General features: G+C 47.8%; 1 protein-coding gene across 1 annotated transcript in view; it reads left to right on the top strand.

Annotated features, from left to right (window-relative positions):
* Positions 1 to 7,956: 7,956 nt before the first annotated feature.
* The window catches only part of LOC130486114 (gamma-aminobutyric acid receptor subunit beta-4), a 73,746-nt gene continuing 58,225 nt past the window's right edge, over positions 7,957 to 23,477 (top strand). Inside the window, exons 1-2 of the mRNA XM_056859315.1 lie at positions 7,957 to 8,160; positions 12,072 to 12,160. Coding sequence (XP_056715293.1) covers positions 8,066 to 8,160; positions 12,072 to 12,160 — 184 coding nt within the window. The 5' untranslated portion in view covers positions 7,957 to 8,065. The remainder of the gene's footprint in view (positions 8,161 to 12,071; positions 12,161 to 23,477) is intronic.

Genomic DNA, 23,477 nt, shown 5'->3' with positions numbered 1-23,477 from the left:
CCTCCATGGCAGAGCAGCTTCATACAGAGCCCCAAAACTTAAGCAACCCTCTGAGATGGAAAGGACCAACAGGAAACCAAGAACTGCTGCTCCTTCCCAGTGATGTTCAAGGGACTGCTTTGAATTCTGGGAACAAGAAAATCCAAACCTGGTGTTAAGAGTTGACATCTTTGAGGATCATCTGGCTGATATTAAACTTTAACAATCCCCCTGCCCCGCCAGCTTGTAAGCAGAGGGAATGGTTGGCCATCTCTACTGCTCTGAAGCATCACCATTGCAGCCCACAAGGAGATCAGGAGGTCCACTTGAGCTTTATGTACGTTCTGACTCTAGCCCCTCAAAGTTCAGTTGCAGGTTGAACTGCTCATGGATACTTGGAAGCCCTGCCTGAATCGCTGTGGTTCTTCTGCCAGTCTGCATGCTTGCTTCAGGCCACCAGACCTCACAATGCAGCCACTGGCCAGTTTAAAATCAGCAGTTTGGCCCGCCGTTCCAACACAAGTCTCTCCCTTCATCCATTTATTTATATTTGTTTATTTGAACAAATAAATGTTGCTTTATCCAAAATTCAAAATGGCTTACAATCGAAGGTAACCACACAAAAGTACAATGCATCTAACAAGCTTTTAAAAATCCAGATATCCAATAAAGACAGATAATAATCAATCCCAATAACTCAGTCTGAGGGAAGACAGTTTTGCAGGCAAAAAGCCAGCGACAAAAATGCCCTCCACACATCATTTGGCATCCCAGTACGTAGAACTGAGGTTGCCACCAAGAAGGCCTGTGCCTTGGCCATGGAGGTCCTCACCTGGCAAACACAGACCTGTGGACTGGACCTAAATTGGCATGTGGGCTCCTACTGGAAGAGGCGCTTTGTTAGAATTGATAGTTATCCTGACTAATAGAGGGAGCGGCACCAAAGACTGTATCTAGACAATAAGGACTGGGAAATGCAGCTTCTGGTCTCTAAGGTACGGTTTCCAGCTCTGAGTGGGGAAATACCTGGAGACTTTGGGGCTGGAGACTGGGGAGGGCAGGGTTTGGGGAAGAGAGGTAACTCAGCAGGGTACAATGACATAGAGTCCACCCTCCAAAGCAGCTATTTTCTCCAGGGGAACTGATCCCTGTCATCTGGAGATCAGTTGTAATGGCGGGAGACCTCCAGGCCCCCCTGGAGGTTGGCAACTCTAAGGGTCAAAGTATTAAGGGAGGGGTTATATCTGTTGCCATTTCTTTCTACAGTTGCTTGTAATAAACCTGGGTTAATGAAGCTAGGCTTCTTTTGTCTTTGAACAGTCTGTGAAAACATGGTGTCAAAAGTGCAAGTACCATACTTTTTCAAAGAAGACAAAGTAGCAGCTCAAGAAACACAACTTTCAAAAGGCAACAGCCATCTAGAAGTACAAGCAGTTATTCCAGCCATGGCAGCCAATTTACAGGGATAGTTGCAGCTCCCAAGAGGAGGCTCCCAGGAGCTACTTCTAGGAAGAACTCAACTGCAAGTAAAATAACATACAGTCCCCTTGACTGCATTGGAGTTCCCTCCCTGACTTCATTACCACCTCCTCAGATGGCTTCTTCTAAGGAGTTCACGTTGGTGGCATACATAGCTCTCCCCTCCTCTGATTTACCCAGGAGTAGTTGTAGTGATTCTGCAGTAGGGTTGCCAGGTCCCTCTTCGCCACTGGCGGGAGGTTTTGGGGAAAGAACCTGAGGAGGGCGGGGTTTGGGGAGGGGAAGGACTTTGATGCCATAGAGTCCAATTGCCAAAGCGGCCATCTTCTCCAGGTGAACTGGTCTCTATTGGCTGGAGATCAGTTGTAACAGCAGGAGATCTCCAGCTAGCACCTAGAGGTTGGCAACCCTATTCTGCAGCCCTGAACAAAAGTCCAGGATGGGCCCCTAGAATCACTGCCACTCCCAGGACCGAGCGAGGAGTGGTCTTCACCTTATGTGAGGTGGGTAGGAGCCACCACTGCAAGCCAGCTGCCTGAGCCCCAGATAGAGCAAGTGCAAATGGTGGATGGAGCCTGCTCTTCTTCTTTTCTTCTTTCTTTGAGGGGAGGGTCTGTGGGCAGTTGTAGCCACCCTAGTATGAAGCCCAGGGCATCTGCCCCTGTTGCCCACTGGCTAAGACCACCTCTGATTTTATCCTCTTAACAACAGATATGTTAGGAAAAGAAACTGACTGGCAGAGGATTGCCCTGTGAGAGAGGATTTGAACCCAGGTCTTCTCTATCCTACTTTCCACCCATTGTAACACTCTTTCCCTTTCTGTGAACCAATGCGAAGCTCTCACCTCTAATTTAAGATGGGAAAACCTGCTGACTTGCTGACAGTTAGAGCAATCAGCTTCTTGTATCAGCTGCAGTCCCTGGAGCAGATGAGATCCAATCTGCATTCCTTTGGTTTCGGCAAGGGGTAGGAAGGCATCATTCCAGACAGGGCAATTACTTTCATTAATGACAAAAAAAAAATCCTTTACTTCCTTCCACTCTTGTTGAAAAATGCATTTAATGGGTAAGTCCTTTTCATTTGAGTAGGGAATATGGCCAGCAGGCAGCACAGGCTCTTAAGCCACACAGCCATTCTGACATGAAGGGCTTCTATAGGTTCTAGACCCAAAACAATGAGTTAGTAACAAGAGAAGCGTTATGCAAAATGACTCACTGTGTTTCTTCACTTCTGCCTCTGTTCATGCCATGCATATTGCCTCTTGGGCCTCTTCCCGCTCATGGGTTTACATGTGATTTGAACAATAGGCTCTGAACTCCTAGAAAGTGTTTTTTTGCATTCTGTTCTCTCACCCTAACAAGTTTAGAAAGGGCACAATAATCAGGAACGTAGACTGCTTTGTGCTTGTAGCGGCCAGGAGTGCTCAATTGCCTAGGGAACTAAATAGATTTCAGTGAGGGAATTCTTCAGTGAGGGACTAAACAATCGTCAGTTGGCAGGGATTTAAATCTCAGAATGAAGACCATAAAAAGGAGGTCAGCAAGCTAAGGGACAGACAGCCTGGGGACCAACAGGCTGAAGGTAGGTCACAGTCTAAGAAGTGGGGTGAGAAAGGTATCTAATTGGAAGGTAGGTGGAGACTGAGGCTTGAATTAAGTGACAGGAGATGGGGAACCAAGGCAAAAAGGAGGTAACCAGAGAGGGGGCTCTTCTGAAGAAACTACACAGTGCTCGTGGTCAGGAGGGGCTGTATGCTGGTGAGGACATGTGCGTTAGGAAGGCTGGTCAGGACTCAAATTTTAACTCAAGAAGAAGGTAGGTCCCCCATGGGTGATATGAGGCCACTTGTACCAAAGAACCATAATCCAGACTAGGACAATGTGCCATAACCACACAACAAGAATCTTTATGAGTTTTGTGCAAATGCTAGGGCATCATCCAATGTGATGATGTCGCTTCCAAGTCATGCCGGAAGTGACATTATGGCATTGCTGGAGACACCAATTCCCTCTCCCATTTTCCCCAGAATTTCCCCCCTGCTGCCCAGTTGAGTGGTGGTGGGCATAGCTGGGGGGTTGGGGGGAGGCAGAAGGTCTCCCACTGAAGCAGGAGACCTGGCCTCCCTATACAGAATACCCACAAACGGAAGCCTTCAAGTGATATAAGGTGGAGGGTGGGATGCAGGGGGAAGTGACACGAGCTCAAAAATTTTAGATTTAATTTTGAATGCTAGAGCATTGCCCCCTGTACAACCAAGAACTAGTCCTCACCCCTGTAAATCTCCCACCAGTTGTCATCTTTAAGTTGGCAACCCTAGTTCTATATGTTATACTAATCACTGACCGCCAGTGTGGTGTAGCTGTTATAGTCTAGGACTAGGATCTAGGAGATTCAGGTTCAGTTCCCCACTCTGGCATGGGAGATTGCTGAGTGACTAGGGTTGCCAGGTCCTTCTTTGCCACCAGTGGGAGGTTTTTGGGGCGGAGGAGGGCAGGGTTTGGGGAGAGACTTCAATGCCATAGAGTCCAGTTGCCAAGGGTGGACTAGTAGAGGTTTCGGGCCTACTGGTGACACAAGATGGCTGCTGCCCTTGCCTAGGTTGTACACAGGATTGTCTGTGAATGTCGCTGTTCTGTTTCCAGATGCATCTGCTATGATTGCTTCCATACGAAAAAAGGGGATGGGGTACATTTGTGGAGCACATTGACAGTGCCTATAATCCCAGGTTGGGACTGGCAAGTGGCTCAGACAGTGTCCCTAGAAAGGGAGACATTTTTTCAAAAAATAAAGTATTGAGCTGGCAGCAGGAACCCTCTCCTATAATGTGCTGGGCTGGTGGAGTTTGTAGGTTAAAGTCCTGTTATGCACAGATTGCAGTCATCTGTGTGCTGCTTGATGATCCCAGCCCAGGCACATGGAGATGACCTTAGAAGGCTTAAGACTCATCACCTTAATTTGCAATGAAAATTGGGGATGGTTACTATTTATTCTTTGCATACTATTGGTTCTAAATAAAGGATCTCCCTCTGTGTGAATTGCTGTTGGGTTTATATTTTCAAAGGAGGTAATAGCCAATGTCTGTTTGTCTGTCCCAGTCGCCCTCTGTGCAACTTGAAATCTGCTTTGTACCTAGAATGGTCCATCCTATTTAAGTCTGAATAACACCCCTGGTGCACCATCTTCAGATTAGTACAAGGTGCGCTCTGTGGGACTTCTCCGTCGTGCTGGAAACATTTTTCTTATGTCTCCTTTTAAAAACAAACAAACAAACAAAAGCATACAGTGTAAGAAAGCATTCTGGGGAATTCAAACATTTTCTTGCAACTTTGGGACATTTTACTTAGTCCCAATGAAGGTTATTTTGGATTTTTTTTTCAAATGGAATTCCCCCCCCCCCCAAATGAACCTGCATGGCTACTTGCAATTTTGTGTTACTACTACTGCTACTAATTGCATTTTATTTTAAAAATGCTTAAAGTGGTATTCAAACTATCCCCATCTTATTTCCCTCCACCACCACCCTCCCAATACTCTTTGGAATTCACTCTACTTAAATATGGTCATGGCCAAATACTGAAAACAAAAATTCAACCAAAACCTGTAAGGCAGGACAGGAGTCCCAGTGGTCACCATATTTGCTCATATGAAATATGACCCTAAATGTAAGATCACCCCCTTAAATGTGTTACACACACACTATCTTTGGACATAACTGTAACTTGTATGTAAATATAAGACAGTCCCCTCTTGTTTTGGGTGACATATCTGTGAAAAGACTGATTTGAACAGATTGATACTATACTTCTTCAGATGGCTAAGAGAAGCACCCTCTTGCCGAGAACACCATAGTCATATAAGAAATTAGAAATTGGGGGTTATTGATAGAAGGATTGCTAGACCTGTGGACATTTTTGATCGCAGACTCAGCTTGTGCTGGCACTAATCTATGACTTGCCACTAAACTACCTGACCCACAGGTTGGGAAACTCTGGTCTAAACTATGGCCTGCTTCCCTAGCTGATTTAGCTAGAGTGGGGCAGAATAACCTCTCATGCCACAATCTTTGCAGCAGCCACTCAGGCCAGCTCACGTGTCATCAATGTCAGGTTTGCCTCCTGCCTGCTGAGCCCTGGCAGAAGACATGGGCCACATCATGAACACACAATACAAAGTGGAGGAGGGCACCCACGGATGGCCACCCACACCTCAGGTTTGCCCCAGTAAAAGCCCACCTGAGAGATGCCAGGTCCAGAAACACCATGGATGATTGATCAGTCTAACAAAGCTTTGTGCAAACGAACTTTAGCCACATGGTGGTGGTGGTGGTGGGGTTACACTTAAAAATGGACCTCAGGGTGAGCTCTTCTGAAAAGGGGGATGGGGATTCTGCTTCCAGCCAGTAGGTCAGTGATGATGTCTGATCTTTGCACAAACAGCTGCCTCCTGGCAGGTTCTCCTGTGGCCTTTGTGACAACTGTGAAGATCACTGAGTTGTTCTGTTATGTTTTTGCCCACTGGGTCTTCAAAATGCATACAGCCTTCCACCTTCCATTTAGCCTCACAGCTAGTGTTGCCAACCTCCAGGTACTAGCTGGAGATCTCCTGATATTAAAACTGATCCCCAATTCACCTGGAGAAAATGGCTGCTTTGGCCATTCGACTCTATGGCATTGAAGTCCCTCCCCTTCCCAAACCCCGCCTTCCTCAGGCTCCGCTCCAAAAATCTCCAGGTATTTCCCAACCTGGAGCTGGCAATCCTACTCACAGCAGACCTGAGAGGTAGGTCAGAGAGTAGTCCAGGGTCACCAAGTAGGGTTGCCAGGTCTCTCTTCACCACCAGCGGTTTTTGAGGCGGAGCCTGAGGAGGGTGGGGTTTGGGGAGGGACTTCAATGCCATTGAGTCCAATGGCCAAAGGGCCATTTTCTCCAGGGGAACTGATCTCTATTGGCTGGAGATCAGTTGTAATTGCAGGAGATCGCCAGCCGGTACCTGGAGGCTGGCAACCTTATCACCAAGTGAGATTCATTACTGCGAAGGTGTTTGAACTCAGGTCTCCCAGTCCAAAACTATTTTTCCTACTGGCGACTGTCTCATCTCCCAGTTCAGCTGATCGGCTGTAGGGCTCTGTTTTGGGCACTCAGAGCCTTCAGGCTAGGCGATGGGCCAGTGCCAGCCAGGGGGGCAAGAAAGAACCCTTCCTGGGCTCATAAGGCCTGACGGGAGAAGCCCTGCATGAATCCCCCCTGGCCTCTAGCCCTGGCTGTGCACAGGAACCACACAGCGAGCTCAGGTTTGGCCAACGTTTCATCTCCCCTCTGCCTTAGGCTCTTTCCTGTTGGGATCCTGCTTTTCCAGGGCTGGAGGCCCAGGCAAACCCCCCCCCCGCGCAGGTGCTGCACCCTCTGCGTCCCTGCTCCCTCTCCGGTCTCAGCCGCCAGACTGCTGACCAAGGAGGCTCCGCTTTAGAATCCCCCCCCCCCAAAAAAAGTGGGCATCGCCTTTGCCACTCCCGGTTCCACCACGTCAGACCCCCCCATGCACACCAGCAAGGGTTAATGTTCTCAAGTGTGACGTCAGAATGCCATTGATTTGCCCGGAGATTTTTTTTGGGGGGGGGGTTACATTTGCCCAGCCTTCCCTCCACCTCCTTCCTCCCCCCTCGCGCCTCTGTCCCTGCAATGGTCAGAATAAGCGGCAGGGGGGCCCGGGCAGCTCGCTCTTCCTCCCCCCGCCTCGGCGTGCAGGGGGGGCGCCGCTGCCCCCGCGTGTCTGGAGTCTCCCCTCCGCTCGCTTTTGGCCGCTGCTCCCCCCCCCCCGCCGCCGCCGCCCCAGCGGCTCTCTCCCACCTCCCCACGCTCCCCCGAGCCCGTCCCAAGCCCTGAGCCAGCCGCTCGCCGAGCATCCCGGACCCTGGGCTAAAAATAGGGAAGGGGGACACACACAGGCAGAGGGGGGCGGGTGGGGGCCGGGAGTCCAAATCGCATCGGCGGAGAACTCTTCGCCCGGCCTCCCTCTCCTCCTCCTCCCTCCTCCTCCACCACCACCACCACACACATCGACTCTCCTCCTCTTCTCTTCCTCCTCCGCCTCCTCCTCCTCTTCTCTGAAGGTGGATGGCAGGAGCGAGGCAACATCTGCAGGGCTGGATGGCAGAATAGCAGGGGGCAGAGCCAGCCAGCCAAGTGGAGGGTCCCGGGGGGGAAATCGGGGGTCCCTTTTCTTTCTTTTATTTTCTCCTTCCCTCCCCCTCCTCTCCCCCCACCGTAAGAGCGGATTTCACGTTTTGCTGAGTCCATTTGCGGGCGTTTGTTCCTTTTTTTTCCCCCTCGGGATTTTCTCTCTTGGCAGAAGATGCCTCGTTGAGACGATGCTGGATGCCAGAAGAAGCCGATTCTTTGAGGAGCACTGAGCGGCGTGGGACCCCCCCTCCTTTTTTTTTTTTTTTTTTGGGAAAAGCGTTTTATGTGATTTTACTTTTTTTTAAAAAAAACAACCCAACCAACCAAGGACACTGTTCGTTGCTCCTTTCTCCCTTCGGAGAGGGTGATTTCCAGAAGCACGACCCTCCCCTCCTCCCCTCCCCACCAGACCTTCCTTTTTCCCTCCATGGTGTTGGTGGAAATGTGGAGATTTCAGGCAGACAGACTGAGTGGATTCATCTCTGCTTTAGCAGCTCTTTGTCTCGCCTGCTGTGCTCAAAGGTAAGCCGATTGTCGTTTCCAGGGTGCTGTCAGGGTGGCCGGAGGTGTTCCTGGCACCCGTGCCTCGCTTTCCCCCTGCTGTTGTGTGGGGACTGGGATTAGCCTGAAGGGTACACCAGTGTGTATGTGTGTGGGGGGGCTCACCGCTCAATGCATCTGCCGTGGATTAAGTCACCAATGGGGTCTGTCTGTACAATAAGGTGGTGGGGACAGGAACCTTGCTCCCCCGATGACCACATGGAGCCCTGCCACACACCACCGCTGATCTTGCCAGGCAGTGCATGTGTGGACACATCACAAACACCACACAACCCATGTTTCTGGTTTGGGGCAGCGGGTATGTTCATGCAAATGGCATCACGGAGGCACCCGGGACATTTGCATAGCCAGACACGGATCGTGTCTCCATACTCTCTATGACCTGCGCATGCTGAGGAAGAGGTGCAGAACCTCCATCTCAGCATCCATCTATTGATGGCACACATTTCTGTGGACACTATGCAGAGCTGCTGCCCCCCCCCCACCCCTCTGTAGCGAGTGCTCACTGGCCCGGGCAGATTTGCATCTATCTATGATTCAGACATTTGGTGAAGACATGTTCTACATACCTGCGTGCCCCTGATCAAATGCACAGAAGTGCTTGGCACAGACCCATAGACAGGAGGATATCCCGGGACAAGGGAGACAGCCAGGTCACATGCTTAGATCGTTTCCTGCCACCGGTGCCTTCAGGCCCCTTGGTCTTGCCCAGGAGATAGTGCTTCTGCCCCAGGCTGGGTGTGGTGAGCCAGCTGTAGTTTTGTTATAGGAACAGATCCTGTTTGTGACCTCTTGCTTAGCTGCTATGACTCCCTATAAAATGAAGGCAGTCATTTCTCCAGGCCAACCTGAAACCCAATAAACATAAAGCAGGGTTATTGCAAAGATAGCTGCATGGTTGCCCTATATAAGATCCTGGGTGAGCTCTCCAAAATGTAGAGGAGTGCTCACTGAATCCACTTCAGACCAGACTTGAGACCATTCAGTCTGTCTCAAATATGAATCAGGCCCTCAGAGTCTTCCAGGCCCTGGTGCCTGCTAATGATACCTGGGCCCAGAGGCCTGGGCTGCCCCTGGCTGACTTTTCTGCACATCCAGCTGATATCTAGAAACTGATTTTCTCTATATTAACAGAAGACTAGATTTTTGGGGGGGACAGGGGAAATCATCCAAAGCTACCCACTGTGGTTTTAGGGTAGAATAGTATACCTACCTATATGAAAAAGAGATCTGTGCGACATGAAAGCTTGCTGTAGACATAGCTATATCTGTAAGACAACTATCTAAACCAACATTATAGCCTTCACACAGGAATTTTTTTGTATTGGCACAAGGCAGAGAGGGGTAAACATCTACCTGCACATCTATAAGCACTGAGTATACATACAGAGTATACATACAAGCATAGAATGTAAGTAGAAGGGAGAAAGGAGCCCATGGAGACACATTCATCAGCAGACACTTTGAAATGCTTTTTTCTATGTACCTAGAACAAGTGCACCCCCAAAAAAACCTCTTTGCTTACTGTGATGTATCAAATGAAAGATGCCTGCACGAACAATCTCTGTGCTTATTCTCTGAGATCTTAACTCATGTCCGCCAGTCTGCATCCTTGCACACTTGCAGCTCAGGCACTCTGCATGGAGAGCAGTAATCACCAGCTCCCACTGGTGCTGCACAGGATGCTTGGTTTGAGCTTTCAGTTTCCACAAGTGGGACTGCTCTGCAGTTGCCAGATCTTAGCCAGGGCATTGTGGCCTTTGAAGCCACGTTTTGGCCAAGGAGTGGCTGGTCATGGACGGTGGGGAGATGGAATTCCAGGGCCAGTTGGCTGAGGGGTCAGGAACTCAGCTTGCCCCCGATCCTGCCCACCTCCCCCCCCAAAAAAAAAGGTCAGGCAGAGTTGTACCCATGCCAAGCCAGGCATCCTCTCGATCTCACTTAGCTTATTTGCACCCACAGACACAAAAGTGCATGGTGCCATTCCCACAACATTAGCTCCATTGGTATGAGTCACACACAGTTAAGTGAGGGGACTGGATTGTCTTTCTTGACCCATTAATGATCAGGATAGGCTCCAGTGCTGCCTGGATGGACAAAGACTAGGCATCTCCAGAAAATGCCTGAAGAAAAAGCAAACACCTGTGGGCCACCAAAGATGCCTTCGGGCTGAGCAAGCACTTTGTTAAATGGCACGGCATCCCTATGCATCGTCCTTTGCATAGAGCAAGGCTCATCTTGCCAGCTTTGGGCTAGAGAAGCCATGTACAGTTCGATTGCATTTCTTCGCTCCCTCCTCCTCTTTCACTACAGTGCTTTGCTTGCTTGCCTTCCCCCACCGCCTGCAAAGAGTGCTTATACAGTCATACACCCACACACCCACACACACAGAGAGACGTTGGGGTGGAAAGCAAAATCACCAGCTTCTAGGTGGAAATGAGCAGGCTTAGGCAGAGATGGCATCCTTTGCCACATGGATACAAAGATGGAGGCTTGCCTCTCATAGTCTGCAGGGGCAGTTGCTCTTCGGAGCGACAGAAAACGTGTCTGCTTGCAGAGAGGCGTAAGCGACCTGAGGATGTTTTGGGTGTAAAAGGGAGGGGGGTGTGGACTGGCAGAGCAAGTAGACTTGTGAACTGAATGCAGACGCTGTGCGTGCGATAGATCAGGCAGAGGCTGTTAACAGGATGGCGGGTGTGTGCAAGAGGAGAGAGGACAGCGATTAGGGTTTGCATCGGGAGAAGACACACACACACAACATTGGGCATTGAGTGTATGTAGGAAGGCACACTGGGGACCTCTGACAATGTGCGGAAGAAGGATATAAGGTTTGCAGAAGCCAAATGGAGCCAACAGGCCCCTTGGGCTAGCTCTGTGGCTAGGGGAATAGGCCCTGGGAGGGGGAATGAGCAAAGCCATCGGTCAGGGAAGACACTCCACGAGCTTTTCCTTCCAACTGTGCTAGGGCCTTTCCTGGGCTGCTCTGGCATGTTTCCAAGTGAAAGGAAGGTTAGGAGATAACATCAGGGTTGCCAAAAGATTATGTGTGTGAACAAGCTCATGTATATGCTCAGGAGGAGGAAAGGCATGCATATGTGGGAGGGACTGTGGCTCAGTGGTAGAGCATCTGCTCGGCATGCAGAAGGTCCCAGATTCAATCCCCGGCATCTCCAGTTAAAAGGACTAGGCAAGTAGGTGATGTGAAAGACCTCTGCCTGAGACCCTGGAGAGCCGTTGCCGGTCTGAGTTGACAATACTGACTTTGATGGACCAAGGGTCTGATTCAGTATAAGGCAGCTTCATGCATTCATGTAGGAGTGATGGTAAGAGTGGGTGTGTGTCTGAGGTGCTGCTGGCCTCCTTGCAACAGCCTCCCAGAATTCTTTCTTACCTGCTTACTTAGATATGTATACTGCACTTTGCTCCCTGATAAGGACCCAATGCACCTTACAACATCATTCCTTACAACATTCATTTTAGAATGTTTTATCCTCATAACAACAATCTGTGAGGTAGGTTAGGCCAAGTGAGAGTGCTTCACCCAAGGTTACCCAGCAAGCTTCCATGGCAGAGTGGGGGTTTGAAACTGGGTCTCCTAGATCCTAGAACAACTCAAATCACTATACCACCCTGGCTCCATCTGCACTATCCCACACTGGCCATGGCAGGCCTGGCCCCCGTTGCCACCACTCCCGTTGCCAAATCCATCATCAACCGAAAATACTTTGGCTTGTTATTATGCACCAGATTCTGCCCTTTCTGTGATGCCAAGCAGGAAATGTGCGTACTGTGGGCCGATGAGCACCCTGCCACGTGCTGCTTCTGTGGGGGCACCAATGGTAACGAGGCCTTGTTACTCTTCTGTCTTTCAGCCCATCCACTGGGAATATTTCAGTGGTGAAAGGGATTGTGGACAAACTGCTGAAGGGGTACGATGTCCGCCTCCGGCCTGACTTTGGAGGTAGGCTGGTCCCTTTTTTCTCATTGGTTGGGGGAGGTGGGGGGTGGAAACACTGAGGATTGTTTGCATGCCATTTTTCAAAGCCGCCTGTGAGACTCTTTTGCAACTCTCCCATTTGCTTCCCTGCTCTTTCTTGCTCCATCCTTTCCTTTCCTTTGTCCTTCTTGCTCTCCCTTGCTGCGCCTTCTGGTTGGTAAACCTTGCCTTGTCTTTCCCAGTACCCTCCTCCCTGTCTCTCTCTCCCCATTTCCTCTGCTTGGCTCTGACATGCAATCCAGCAGCCAGATGAACGATGCCAGGTCAAATTCAGCATCCTTCCTAGTCTACTGAGGCCTGAGATGTTGGGGGCGGGGGGAAGCAGCTATTGTCTGTCTGTGGCTGGCATTTCTGCAGCCACTGCGACGGCCACGTTCCTTGGAGACACATCTCGGCTCTGCTCTCCTCCCTGCAAAACAGTAGACCCTTCCTGGGCTGCGAGCATCTCCCCCTCTCTGTTGTGGTTGGCATATCAGTTCTCCTGGCAGTGTGTTGGGCCCATCCATCCATCCATCCATCCATGTCTCCTCTGGCTGGGCGACTAGTATACATGGAGCTTTCGCTTGCATTGTTGCTCTCAAGTGCCACTAATACAGGATGAAATATTCATTCAGGAGAAGCCGAGAACTGGCCTGAGATGGTAGAGAATGCTAAGCTCAAAAAGGGGGAACCCACAAGCGCCAGATACAGTCCCAACAGGATGATAGTTAAATGCCGGTTTTGGCCTTTGATGGCAGAACTGGGATTTTTTTGTTGCAGGATACTGTTGCCCTTTGGCACACATGTTTCTATGATGATCGTATTTTCATAAATCTTCATTGTATGTATCGTGTGCTTCCTGCTTTGTTTTTGCTTTGTGGGATGTCCCCCCAGTGCCCCACTTTTTGGAAAGGAATCTTCTCATTGACAATCCTTGGGTTCCTGAATGGCCCTTCCTGCCTTGGCACTCAGTTTGGCATGTGCACTTATGGAGCAGCAAAGCGTTACGAGTCCCCAGGATGACTTTGGCAGGGCCCTCCTTTGCCAAGGCCTCAAGAGCTCAGAAGCCAGAGGTCAACAGCATGGCAGTAATTGGGAGTTCTACCATTTAACACCTTGCTCCTGTCCTGTGCACCCTTATCAACAGTGCTTTGGGGAAGTGAAAGTAGAGTAGACAGCCCTGGGATTGTGAGAGGGCTGCATAATTTGTGTGTTTTTGGGAAGGTGTTGGGTAGAGGCTGGTGTGGGAAAAGATCAAGACAGACAATTCAGGTGGTTCATTTTTGAATGAAATCCAGCAGGAGCCAGTGATAAAGCTTCTCAGAGCACAATGTTGCCAGGTCTATTCATTTGATTTAAATATTTATATCTTGCCTTTCCATTGTAACCTCCAGGGCATCTTGCAATCATTAAATAAAATACAACCAGCACAAAATCAGATTAAAACATAGGAAATCAACAGAAACCAGATTAAAAAAACACCACCAGCAGTAAAAATAAGAAGCTAGAAAGATAATCATTTCCCAAACCAGGTAACATTAGTCTTTCCCCCAGCATTCCCTGGTGCCATACAAGTCCCTAAGGAGGGTGTTCCATAAATGGGGCATGAACACAAAAAAGGCCCCATCCCTGATTGCGGTTTACCTGGCCACTGAAGGCAGGAAGATCTTACACAAAATTATATGAGAGCAGGAAGTCTTTACAGTACCTTTGCTCCCAGACCACTGAAGGCCTTGCAAATCAAAACCAGCACTTTTAATTGTGCCCAGAAAGAAAACGCTAGCCATTGAAGATATTTTAACACCAGGGAGATATGATCAGATTATTAATCAAAATTTGTGGCTGTGATCTGAAACAACTGATATTTTACATTCGTCTTCAAAAGCAGATTCACATAGATTGCACTGAAGTAATGTAGCCTGGGTGTTATCAGACCATTGATAACTGGTTCATCAGCTGGTTCTCAGCTGGTTCATCAGCCTACCCTGTTGGAAAGTGCTTAATGCCAGCATTTTGACTATAAGAGCTAATAGCATCCCCCAGATGATAAATTTGATTGTTGGGGGGGGGGGGAATGCAACCACATCCAAAATAAGTTGACCACCATAACTATGGTTAGCTTTTTTGTTTGTTTGTTTCATCTGGATTGAGTTTATTTCATGGGCCTTCAGCCAGCCCATTACTGATTCCAGACATCAGCTTCAAAGGAGAAATGTGCCATCGGGACTCTGAGGATGCTTCATCCCCAATCATTCCTAGCAGTTTCATGTATAGCTGGGGTGGGGGGATGGCCATCATTATTCAAAGACATCAGTTCCAAAGAAGAGAGCAAAAGTCCCCAGACCTCCTTCTGGAACCTACCCGATAAGTAAGGGACGACCACCAGAGTACAGTACCTCTAGCCAAGACAGAAGGATACCACAATTAATGGTACTGAATGGGTCTATATCAGGGAATGCACGATTTGTGCATGTGGTCATTTTGCCAGTGAAGCTATAACGGCCAGCCATGTGGGTGAAGTGACTTCCCATGCATCGGTGTTGACTTTGCAAGAGAGATTGCATTGGAGGGGCTGCAAATGATAGAACTTGCATGGGTTGTCACATTGATTGCCAGCCATATTTTAAAGTGGCTGGCAAATAGCGGCTGGCAAACAGCTTCTTCTTCTACAGCTATGTAGACCTGTATGAACTGAAACAAAGCACACTGTCCTACATCACGTGCATGGATCTAGTCACAAATTACAAATTCAGAGATGAGACCAAAGCAGCAGAGCACAACAGACTTGAAGACCTTTGGGCAGGAGGCTTGGCAGGGTTCCACTGTGATGCCCGCTGTACCTGGGACCAATGGCCCTTAACAGGGACTTGAACTCCCAGCAGCTGCAAAGCCTCTCCTGAACCTTTCCATTATGGCAAGTAGGGCCACAGCCCAGGAAGCACTGCAGAGCACCGCTCTATCTAACCTACAAGGTCTCGTCCCCCTTTACAAGACTGTGTGAGGCTCCAAATATGTTGCAGGCAGCTCAGAACACTACACAAGTGCATTGCCCAAGGGCAGAGGAATGGGGGACATGGGTAGGCAAAGTCTGGGAGCACAAAGCATGGGATGTCAGTAGGGGCCTAGAATAAATGGGGCAAGGAAAGGACATCTGTATCAGATCCATGAATGGGTTCCCCAAGCACAGCTCAGCATTGGCACCTTAAGGACAGCAAAAGTGAGGAATGTCTTGCTCAAGGTATTTGACAGGCCTCAGTAACCTCACCTCCTCCTTCTTCCAACACATCCTCTGCCGTTTTAGGCTCCCTGAATTTGCTAACCTGCCCATCCAGGGTTGTGGGGGGAAGGGAGGAGAAGAGGAAAGTGAGTGCTCCAACTAATTCCAAAAGGAGGGCAGGCCTGTTGGGGATTGCAGTTCACTTTTTAATTTTGAGATGCTTTGTTAGCTTCGGGCAGAGCTGAGTGGCTGAGAAGCACCAGCCATTCTCCTTGAAGCCCTTAAGCTGATGAGTGGGCTGGATCTCAGGGTCACCTGGTGCACCCCAACTATCATCCTCCCCACCCACCTTTTGTCAAGGATTTAAAAACTTTATTCTTTCCTTCCTCTCCTCTTCTATCGTCTATTTTCTGGCATGACCCCCCTTCCAGCTTGGTGTAGTGGTTAAGAGCAGTGGTTTGGAGCGGTGGAGTCTGATCTGGAGAACCGGGTTTGAGTCCCCACTCCTCTACATGAGTGGCAGAGGCTAATCTGGTGAATTGGATTTGTTTCCCCACTCTTACACATGAAACCAGCTGGGTGACCTTGGGCTAGTCACACTCCCTCGGCCCCACCCACCTCATAGGGTGTCTGTTGTGGGGAGGGGAAGGGAAGGCGATTGTAAGCTGGTTTGAGTCTCCCTTAAGTGGTAGAGAAAGTCGGCATATAAAAACCAACTCTTCTTCCTCTTCTTCCTCTTCTTCTTTTAATAAAAAAGTAAAACAATGAGGTAAGGGATAAGCCTCGAAAGCCTGTTCTGAACAGACAGTGGAGCTGTTCATCAGATGGGCCACTGTTGGAAAAGCGTGATGGGCCAGAGAAGGATTTCCTGTGTCAACCCCTCTTCCTCTCTGGCAGTTGGTTCATATATACTATGGGAGTGAGTTCCCCCGCTGTGGGTAGCTCCATAGGAGACAAGGCCTTGTGTCATCAGGCTTCCAGTGTAGGGTTGTCAGCCTCCAGGTGGGGCCTGGAGAACTCCTGAGATTACAACTAATCTCCATCCAACAGAGATTGGTTTCCCTGGAGAAAATGGCTGCTTTGGAAGGTGGACTCTATGGCATTAAACCCCACTAAGGTCCCACCCCTCTCCAAACCCCGCCCTACCGGGCCCCACCACTAAATCTCTAGAAATATCCCAACCCAGAATTGGCAACCCTATGCCAACATAACTTCCACAGGGCTTTCCAGACAAGGCATGCAAGGAGGATCCTATTGACTTCAGAGCATATTCTCCATACGTAGAGGAGGAATGGTGGAATTTGAAAGGAACAATAGTGTTTGTTGCCTGCTGTTTGCCTTGTTTGCCAGAATGGTGGAGGGGCGCGAGATCCTGTTTAGAATCCCTGCTCCACCATGAAAGCTCACTGGGCGACCTTGGCCCAGGCACTCTTTCTCAGTCTAACTTACCTCACGTTGTTGTTGTTGTGAGGATAAAGCAGAGGAAGGGAGAATGACATTGTAAGCCCTTTTGGTTCTCCATTGGGAAGAAAAGTAGAGTATAAAGAAATAAAGCAAGGAAAGATACAGGTACTGATGAAGGTACCTTTATGTTTTCCCCAACAGGGCAAATAGTGGCACCCCAAGGCTATTTCAGTTTAAGAGAATGGAAGGGGAGAGCAAGACTTAAACACATTGTCTCCTTGCACTGTGATCTCAATCAATTTGGGACCACGTGCTTCTTGTTTTTAGAGGGGGGGGGATACTGGGACTCCCAGTATTTAAGGAACTCCCAGCACATTGTTTGTTTGAGCTCACATGAAATGAATTCCTCTTTATGTATCCAAATCTTGTTTTTATCACGAGTAGGTAAGAGTCTCTGTCTGACACAAACCTCTGTTCTGTCTCCTAATGGCAAAGCAATCATCATGTCATGGTTCTGCGGAGGAAGCCAGAGGCTCCCAGCAGGGTATGCGCTCTCAAGAGCCTTGCGTGTTTATGGGGAATGTCTGTTTTAATAGGGTTGCCAACTCTGGGTTGTGAGATTCCTGGAGATTTGGGGGTGGAGCCTGGAGAGGATAGTCCTTGGGGAGGGATGAGACCACAGAGGGGCATAATGCCATAGAGTCCACCTTCCAAAGCAGCCACGGGGAACTGTTCTCTGGAGATGAGTTGTAATTCAAGTAGAGCCAGTGTGGTGTAGTGGTTTGGAGCAGTGGAATCTGATCTGGAGAACCGGGTTTGATTCCCCACTCCTCCACATGAGCGGCAGAGGCTAATCTGGTGAACTGGATTTGTTTCCCCACTCCTATACACTCAGCTGGGTGACCTTGGGCAAGTCACTCTCTCTCAGCCCTACCTACCTCACAGGGTGCCTGTTGTGGGGAGGGGAAGGTGATTACAAGCTGGTTTGAGTCTCCCTTAAGTGGTAGAGAAAGTCAGCATATAAAAACCAACTCTTCTTCTTCATCATCATCTCCAGGCCTCACCTGGAGGTTAGCAACCTTCGTTCTCAAATATTATCATATTGCTTTTCCAAGCATGGTTCTTCATTTACCCAGTAGTAATTAGGTGGATGGGGTGTTAGAAAAAGATGACACTGCAAATGGGAAGTGGCACCAATTTTGCCTTCCTTTTCATTCTCACATTGACAGCAGGGATCCCTGAGCAACTCACTCTCTGTAATTATTTATTTATTTATTTATTTATTTATTTATTTATTTAATTGCACTTTTACCCCGCCCTCCCCATCCCAAAGGCCGGGCTCAGGGCGGCTCTCAAACAGAATTACACTAAAAACAATAAAATATTAAAATACAATTTAAAATACACTTTACAATAGCCCGAACCATTTCAATAATAGGGCAATAATGCCCCCAATGGCACTAGATTCAAAAATAACTGTCTGCTGTTGGGCAATTAGATGTAATCACCTCCAAGATGGTATAAATGGGGGGGGGAACTCAGCAGCGGGGGAGGAGAAGAGATTAAGGAGGCCAGTGTTTATAGGGAGAAACTGTAGCTGGCCTCAACTAAAAGCCCGGCGGAATAGCTCCGTTTTTCAGGCCCTGCAGAATTCTAGAAGAATTCCCTCAGGGCCCTGATGTCATTAGGGAGGCTATTCCACCAGGCAGGGGCCAGGGCAGAAAAAGCACTGGCCCTGGTCGAGACCAGCTGGACAGTCCTTGGGCCGGGGATCACCAGTAGGTTGTTTAGGGTTGCCGACCACCAGGTACTAGCTGGAGATCTGCTGCTATTACAACTGATCTCCAGCCGATAGAGATCAGTTCACCTGGAGAAAACGGCTGCTTTGGCAATTGGTCTCTATGGCATTGAAGTCCCTCCCCTCCCCAAACCCCACCCTCCTTAGGCTCTGCCCCCAAAATCTCCTGCCGGTTGCAAAGAGGGACCTGGCAACCCTAAGGTTGTTATTACATCAATGCAAGCTTCTCTGGGGAACATACCAGGAGAGGCGGTCCCATAGACATGAAGGTCCCAGACCGTATAGCATCTGTATAAGTACTTCTGGAGGTGGTGACAATCTAGAGGTGAGCCAGGCTGTGACCCAAGAAGGGAGCCAGACAGGTATTCTTGAGCTGAAGCTCTTCTGTCCACCCTGACCCAGCTTCTGTTTTTCCTTGACTAATCAGGCAGGTAGCCTTGCAGAAGAAGGGACAGAGATGCCCCAGTCCCTGGAGCTTTGAGATATCTGGACAGAAAGATAGGCATATGCTTAACATCTAGATTTTGTATGAGGATTTGGGTAATACAGGGCCTGCCCCCCATGTAAAGAACGGAGAAAATACCCTCATCATATTTGAAATGAGCTTTGTGTGAACAGAAAGGGGATAAATGCATTTGTAAAGCTGAATGAATTCAACTTGAAATTCTTAAATGTATTTACATATTCATTTATGAATATATTCTATACCGCCTCTCCAGAGAACCTGCCTGAGGCAACTGGCATGATAAAATCATAAAACAGCATAAAATTCATTAAAATTAATAAACAAAAACCTAGTCATTAAAAACCCAACCAGAGGATAAAACCACCATAAAACGTTTAGCAATCTAAAATGGTTGTCATAAAATAGACCTTAGGCTAGAAGCAGACTATTTTAAACAATTTTAAAAGGTCAACCTCTTAATTAAAAACCTGGGTACAAAGAAACTTTTTGGCCTGGCACCTAAAAGAGTGGAGGGGGGGGCGGTGCCAGGCAAGACTCAAGGGGGAGGGCATTCCACAAGCAAGGGGCCATCACTGAAAAAGCCCTGACAATGGTAGACTCATTTCTACAATGGGGAGAGGATCATAATTTGCAGGCTGGACAACATGGGAAACAATGTCTTTTAAAAGAGTGTTTGTTTGTTTTTAAAAAGAGGCGCAACCATTTTTGCTGAGTGCAAAGGCAGAACCAGAAATCCAAGCTTTGAACTGCCCAGAAGATGTCTTAGGGACATCAGTGCAGTCCAGCAAAGGAGTAAGTGGACCAGGGAGGCTGTGGAATCTCCTTTTGTGGAAGCTGCCAAGAAAAAAAAAATACACAGACTTTAGCTAGACTAAAGAAATGCTTTTCCCTCATGGCAGGAAGCTTGGCATCACAACTAGGATTGCCAACTCCAGGTTGGAAAATTCATGGATATTTGGGGAGGGAAGGGATCTCGGGGGTGTAATACCATAGAGTTCAACCTCCAAAGCAGCCATTCCCTCCTGGGGAAATGATCTCTGTTGTGTAGAGATCAGTTGTGATTCTGGGAGATCTCCAGGCTCCCCCTTGAAGTTAGCAATCCTATTTTCACCTCTGTGACAATGGCTTTAGTCTACTGTCTTTCCTGTGGAAAGTAAGGGGATCATTACTGAATGTAGAAACTGGCTGATTCCACAGCCACAGGGTGGGTGTGGAGAACAGATGCTAACCAAGAAGGTTCCCAGTTATCTGACTGCTCTAGTCAATAAGCATTTGGGAAATGTTGAGGCTTTTTGGTGTGAGCTAAAGATTGGAGTGGGGAGAGGCACAGAGAGAGGGAAAAAGATTTCCTCAGCCACATCATACTGAATCTGGCATTCATTGCCTCAAATATCTTCCACCCCTGCTTAAAATTCACTGGGTTTTTTGTAACAATCCCAACCCTTTAAATAAACTAGCAAAATATTCATGGAGAGAAACACAATAGGAGCTGCAGATAACTCTCTGAAAAGGCAGAGAGCTCCTCACGAACACTTTCCTCTCACAAAATCCCCCAGCTTCTGGGCAACCTCAGAATACATTGCTGTCTTGGACGGTTAGTCAAGTTCATCTGGTTTCCCATCCTTTTTAATATATAGTTCCTTAGGTTACTGTGCGTCCTGAACCCAAGTTCATTCAGAATTAAGAATTCATGGAGGCTTACTCCATAGGGTGTAAGCTTTAGATAGCAGACCTGTGATTCTGTCAGCAAGAAGATTGCTCTTTGGATCAAAAGTGCTCGTATACAAATGGACGATCTGGTCCTGCCTTCTAGCAGAAATTTGCTGGATGGCTGAGATTCCAGCTTCTATTTTTTTTTTTTTTTACTTGGAAGTAAATTGAGGGGTGTGGTAATTTGCCAGGATCCTCCTCAGTCTGGACCGGCGGCCGTTAGCTCTTGTGTTTAATGCCTTTGCTTCTTCCTGGTTTCATAGACTGTGATGGAGAGAGGTGTGGCTCTGGTGATACTTGGCGAAAGGGGGCTGTGAGAACCTTCTCTGCCACTTTATGGAGCGAGGGGTTTGACAGGACAGTTCTCTGTAACTGTGGGTCAATGAGAGGAGCACACCAGGTCCGAATTCACAAAGAACAGTGAACCGCAAAGCCTCTCCAACTTCCCAGCTTAATGGCAGGCCTCCTCTGAATGAAAATGAATACGAAACCCAGTCATGGCAACACGTGCTGATGCAGAACTATAAACAAATGCTGACTGCAACGTGTGATTTCTTCATTAAAATTTCAAAAAGGAGAGGAAATACCTCCTTGTGGTTCCTTTGATAAATATGATGTGTCAACAATTTTTTTGTCCTCTTTTTTCTTTTTCGATGTGGTTACAAACATTTCCATGATTTTTTTGACACTGTCTTGAACTGGATATAAAAGAAGCACGCGTATTAACCCATGAAACGAATTGGCTCTGTATAGTTTATCGAGCGAGACAGGGTGACTTCAGAAATTGCAGGTTTTAATGGGAAAGTTATAGGCCAAGGATGCTATAGTGCAGTCCTCTTCAAACAAGATCTTGTGTAGATCCTCGACCCAGGTGGACGCAAAATCTTGCTGGCATAACACTTTGGAGGCCTGTTCCATTAATTAGCTGCCTAAGATACGGCCTGGGGTCTCAGAAATGGTGCAGTTGAATCCACTGTGACACAGCAGGGCACAGAGATGATAATAAGGGAAAAGGGGGTACAGTAATAACAACCTTCAGACCATTCTGTTACATCCTACTGGTATCTCCCATGACAGAGTTGAGCTCTTCTTTTGATTAAGGAAGAGAAGGAAATAATGTTCTCTTCTGCCATGTCCAGCATTCAACACATCACAAAAGTTATATATTTGCTTCATTTATGTCCCATCTTTCTCCCCAATGGGGATCCAAAGCAGCTTACATCATTCTTCTCTCATACATTTTATCCACACAATAACTCTGTGAAGTAGGTTAGGCTGACAGTGCATGCCTGGCCCAAGTCTTCTACGGCAAAGCAGGAGTTTGAACCTGGGTCTTCCAGAGTCTCGTCCGATACTCAAACCACTACGTGCACTGGCTCTGTCCAAGTCCTGAAGAAGACCAAGCTTCAAATCAGGGAGTTTCCTCCCTAAATTAGGCAGAACCACAACTGAACAGGATGATCATAAAAAACCTTGCCTTGAACTGGAACTGAGTTGTGAAAACACAATAGCTGATACAAAATAAGAATCTCATGAGGTTCTTTGGAGGGTGAGAAGACAGTCCCCATCTTTTCAACCTTACAGAGGCAGGTGAAAATACTAGGTTTTTCATAAGAAGAGAGGAGACAATCTAGAAGCAGAGGAGGGGTTTCTGGCACTGGTAGATTATCCCGTCTCCTTCATTTCTTTGACCTCAAGTGCAAACTGCTTTTCTCAGCTAAAGACAAAATAAATTCTAATTTAATTAAGTTGTGGGCTAGTAGGATATTTCTATAAACTTGTATTTCAGATGATGTCTGGGTTGTTTTTCAGTCAGAAGCATATGAATAGTTCAGGTTATGACCCAAATCTTCTCTGAGTGTTTTAAAGTTCCAGGAAGTGAGTAGTTTGTTCTAAGGAAGGGCCACAAACATATTTGCCTCCAACTGAATTCTTTGGTCATTGATCCTCGTCTTGAAAGTGAGAATAATAACAGAAGATTTGCCTTACTAGAGAAAACCAAAGTCTGTGAAGTTCAGCCTTCTGTCTCCACCAACAACTGCAAACCAAGGCCAGAGGCACTTTCACAAGTAGGGCAAAGGCAGCATGGCTCTTCCTCATTGTCTCAACCCCCCCCCCCCCAGCATCTCCCACTTTGGAGCACACTGCCTCTGAACATGGAGGATCCATTGAACTGCCATGGCAAATAGCTGTTGTTAGACTTATTCTCCATGAATGTATCTAATGTTTCTTAAAACCCATCTAGGCTAGTGGCTAGCTCCCCATATCTTAGGGTTCTATAAGCAAATATGTGAAGCAGCATTATCTTTTATCAGTCTTGAGCCCATCACTAATCAACCTCAGGGGGGATCTCAGTTCCTAGTATTTGGAGAAAAGAATCTGTGCTGTAGAAATGCGTAATTTTATTTTAAAAAAATTCCCCCTCCCAGCCATCTTTTCTTCCAGACTAAAACACCTGAAACATTTTAGACTTTTCTTGTAGGAAAGTGCTGTAAGCCTTTGATCCCATTAAACAAAGTGGTACTTACTTCTGAGTAAACACAATTAGAATCCACCCATATGATGCCCTTCTATACATTTTTAAGCTGCATAATATCCTTTTGGAAATGGGATAGCCAGAGTTGTATTCGACATTTTAAGTGTGGCTGTATTTATGTAATGGTACTCATGCTGGATGTTTTTTCAGCGCTTGGAGAGATGAAAAAGA

The sequence above is a fragment of the Euleptes europaea genome, chromosome 13 (assembly GCF_029931775.1).
Source record: "Euleptes europaea isolate rEulEur1 chromosome 13, rEulEur1.hap1, whole genome shotgun sequence".
Taxonomy (NCBI): domain Eukaryota; kingdom Metazoa; phylum Chordata; class Lepidosauria; order Squamata; family Sphaerodactylidae; genus Euleptes; species Euleptes europaea.
This window is presented reverse-complemented; position numbering and strand designations above follow the sequence as displayed.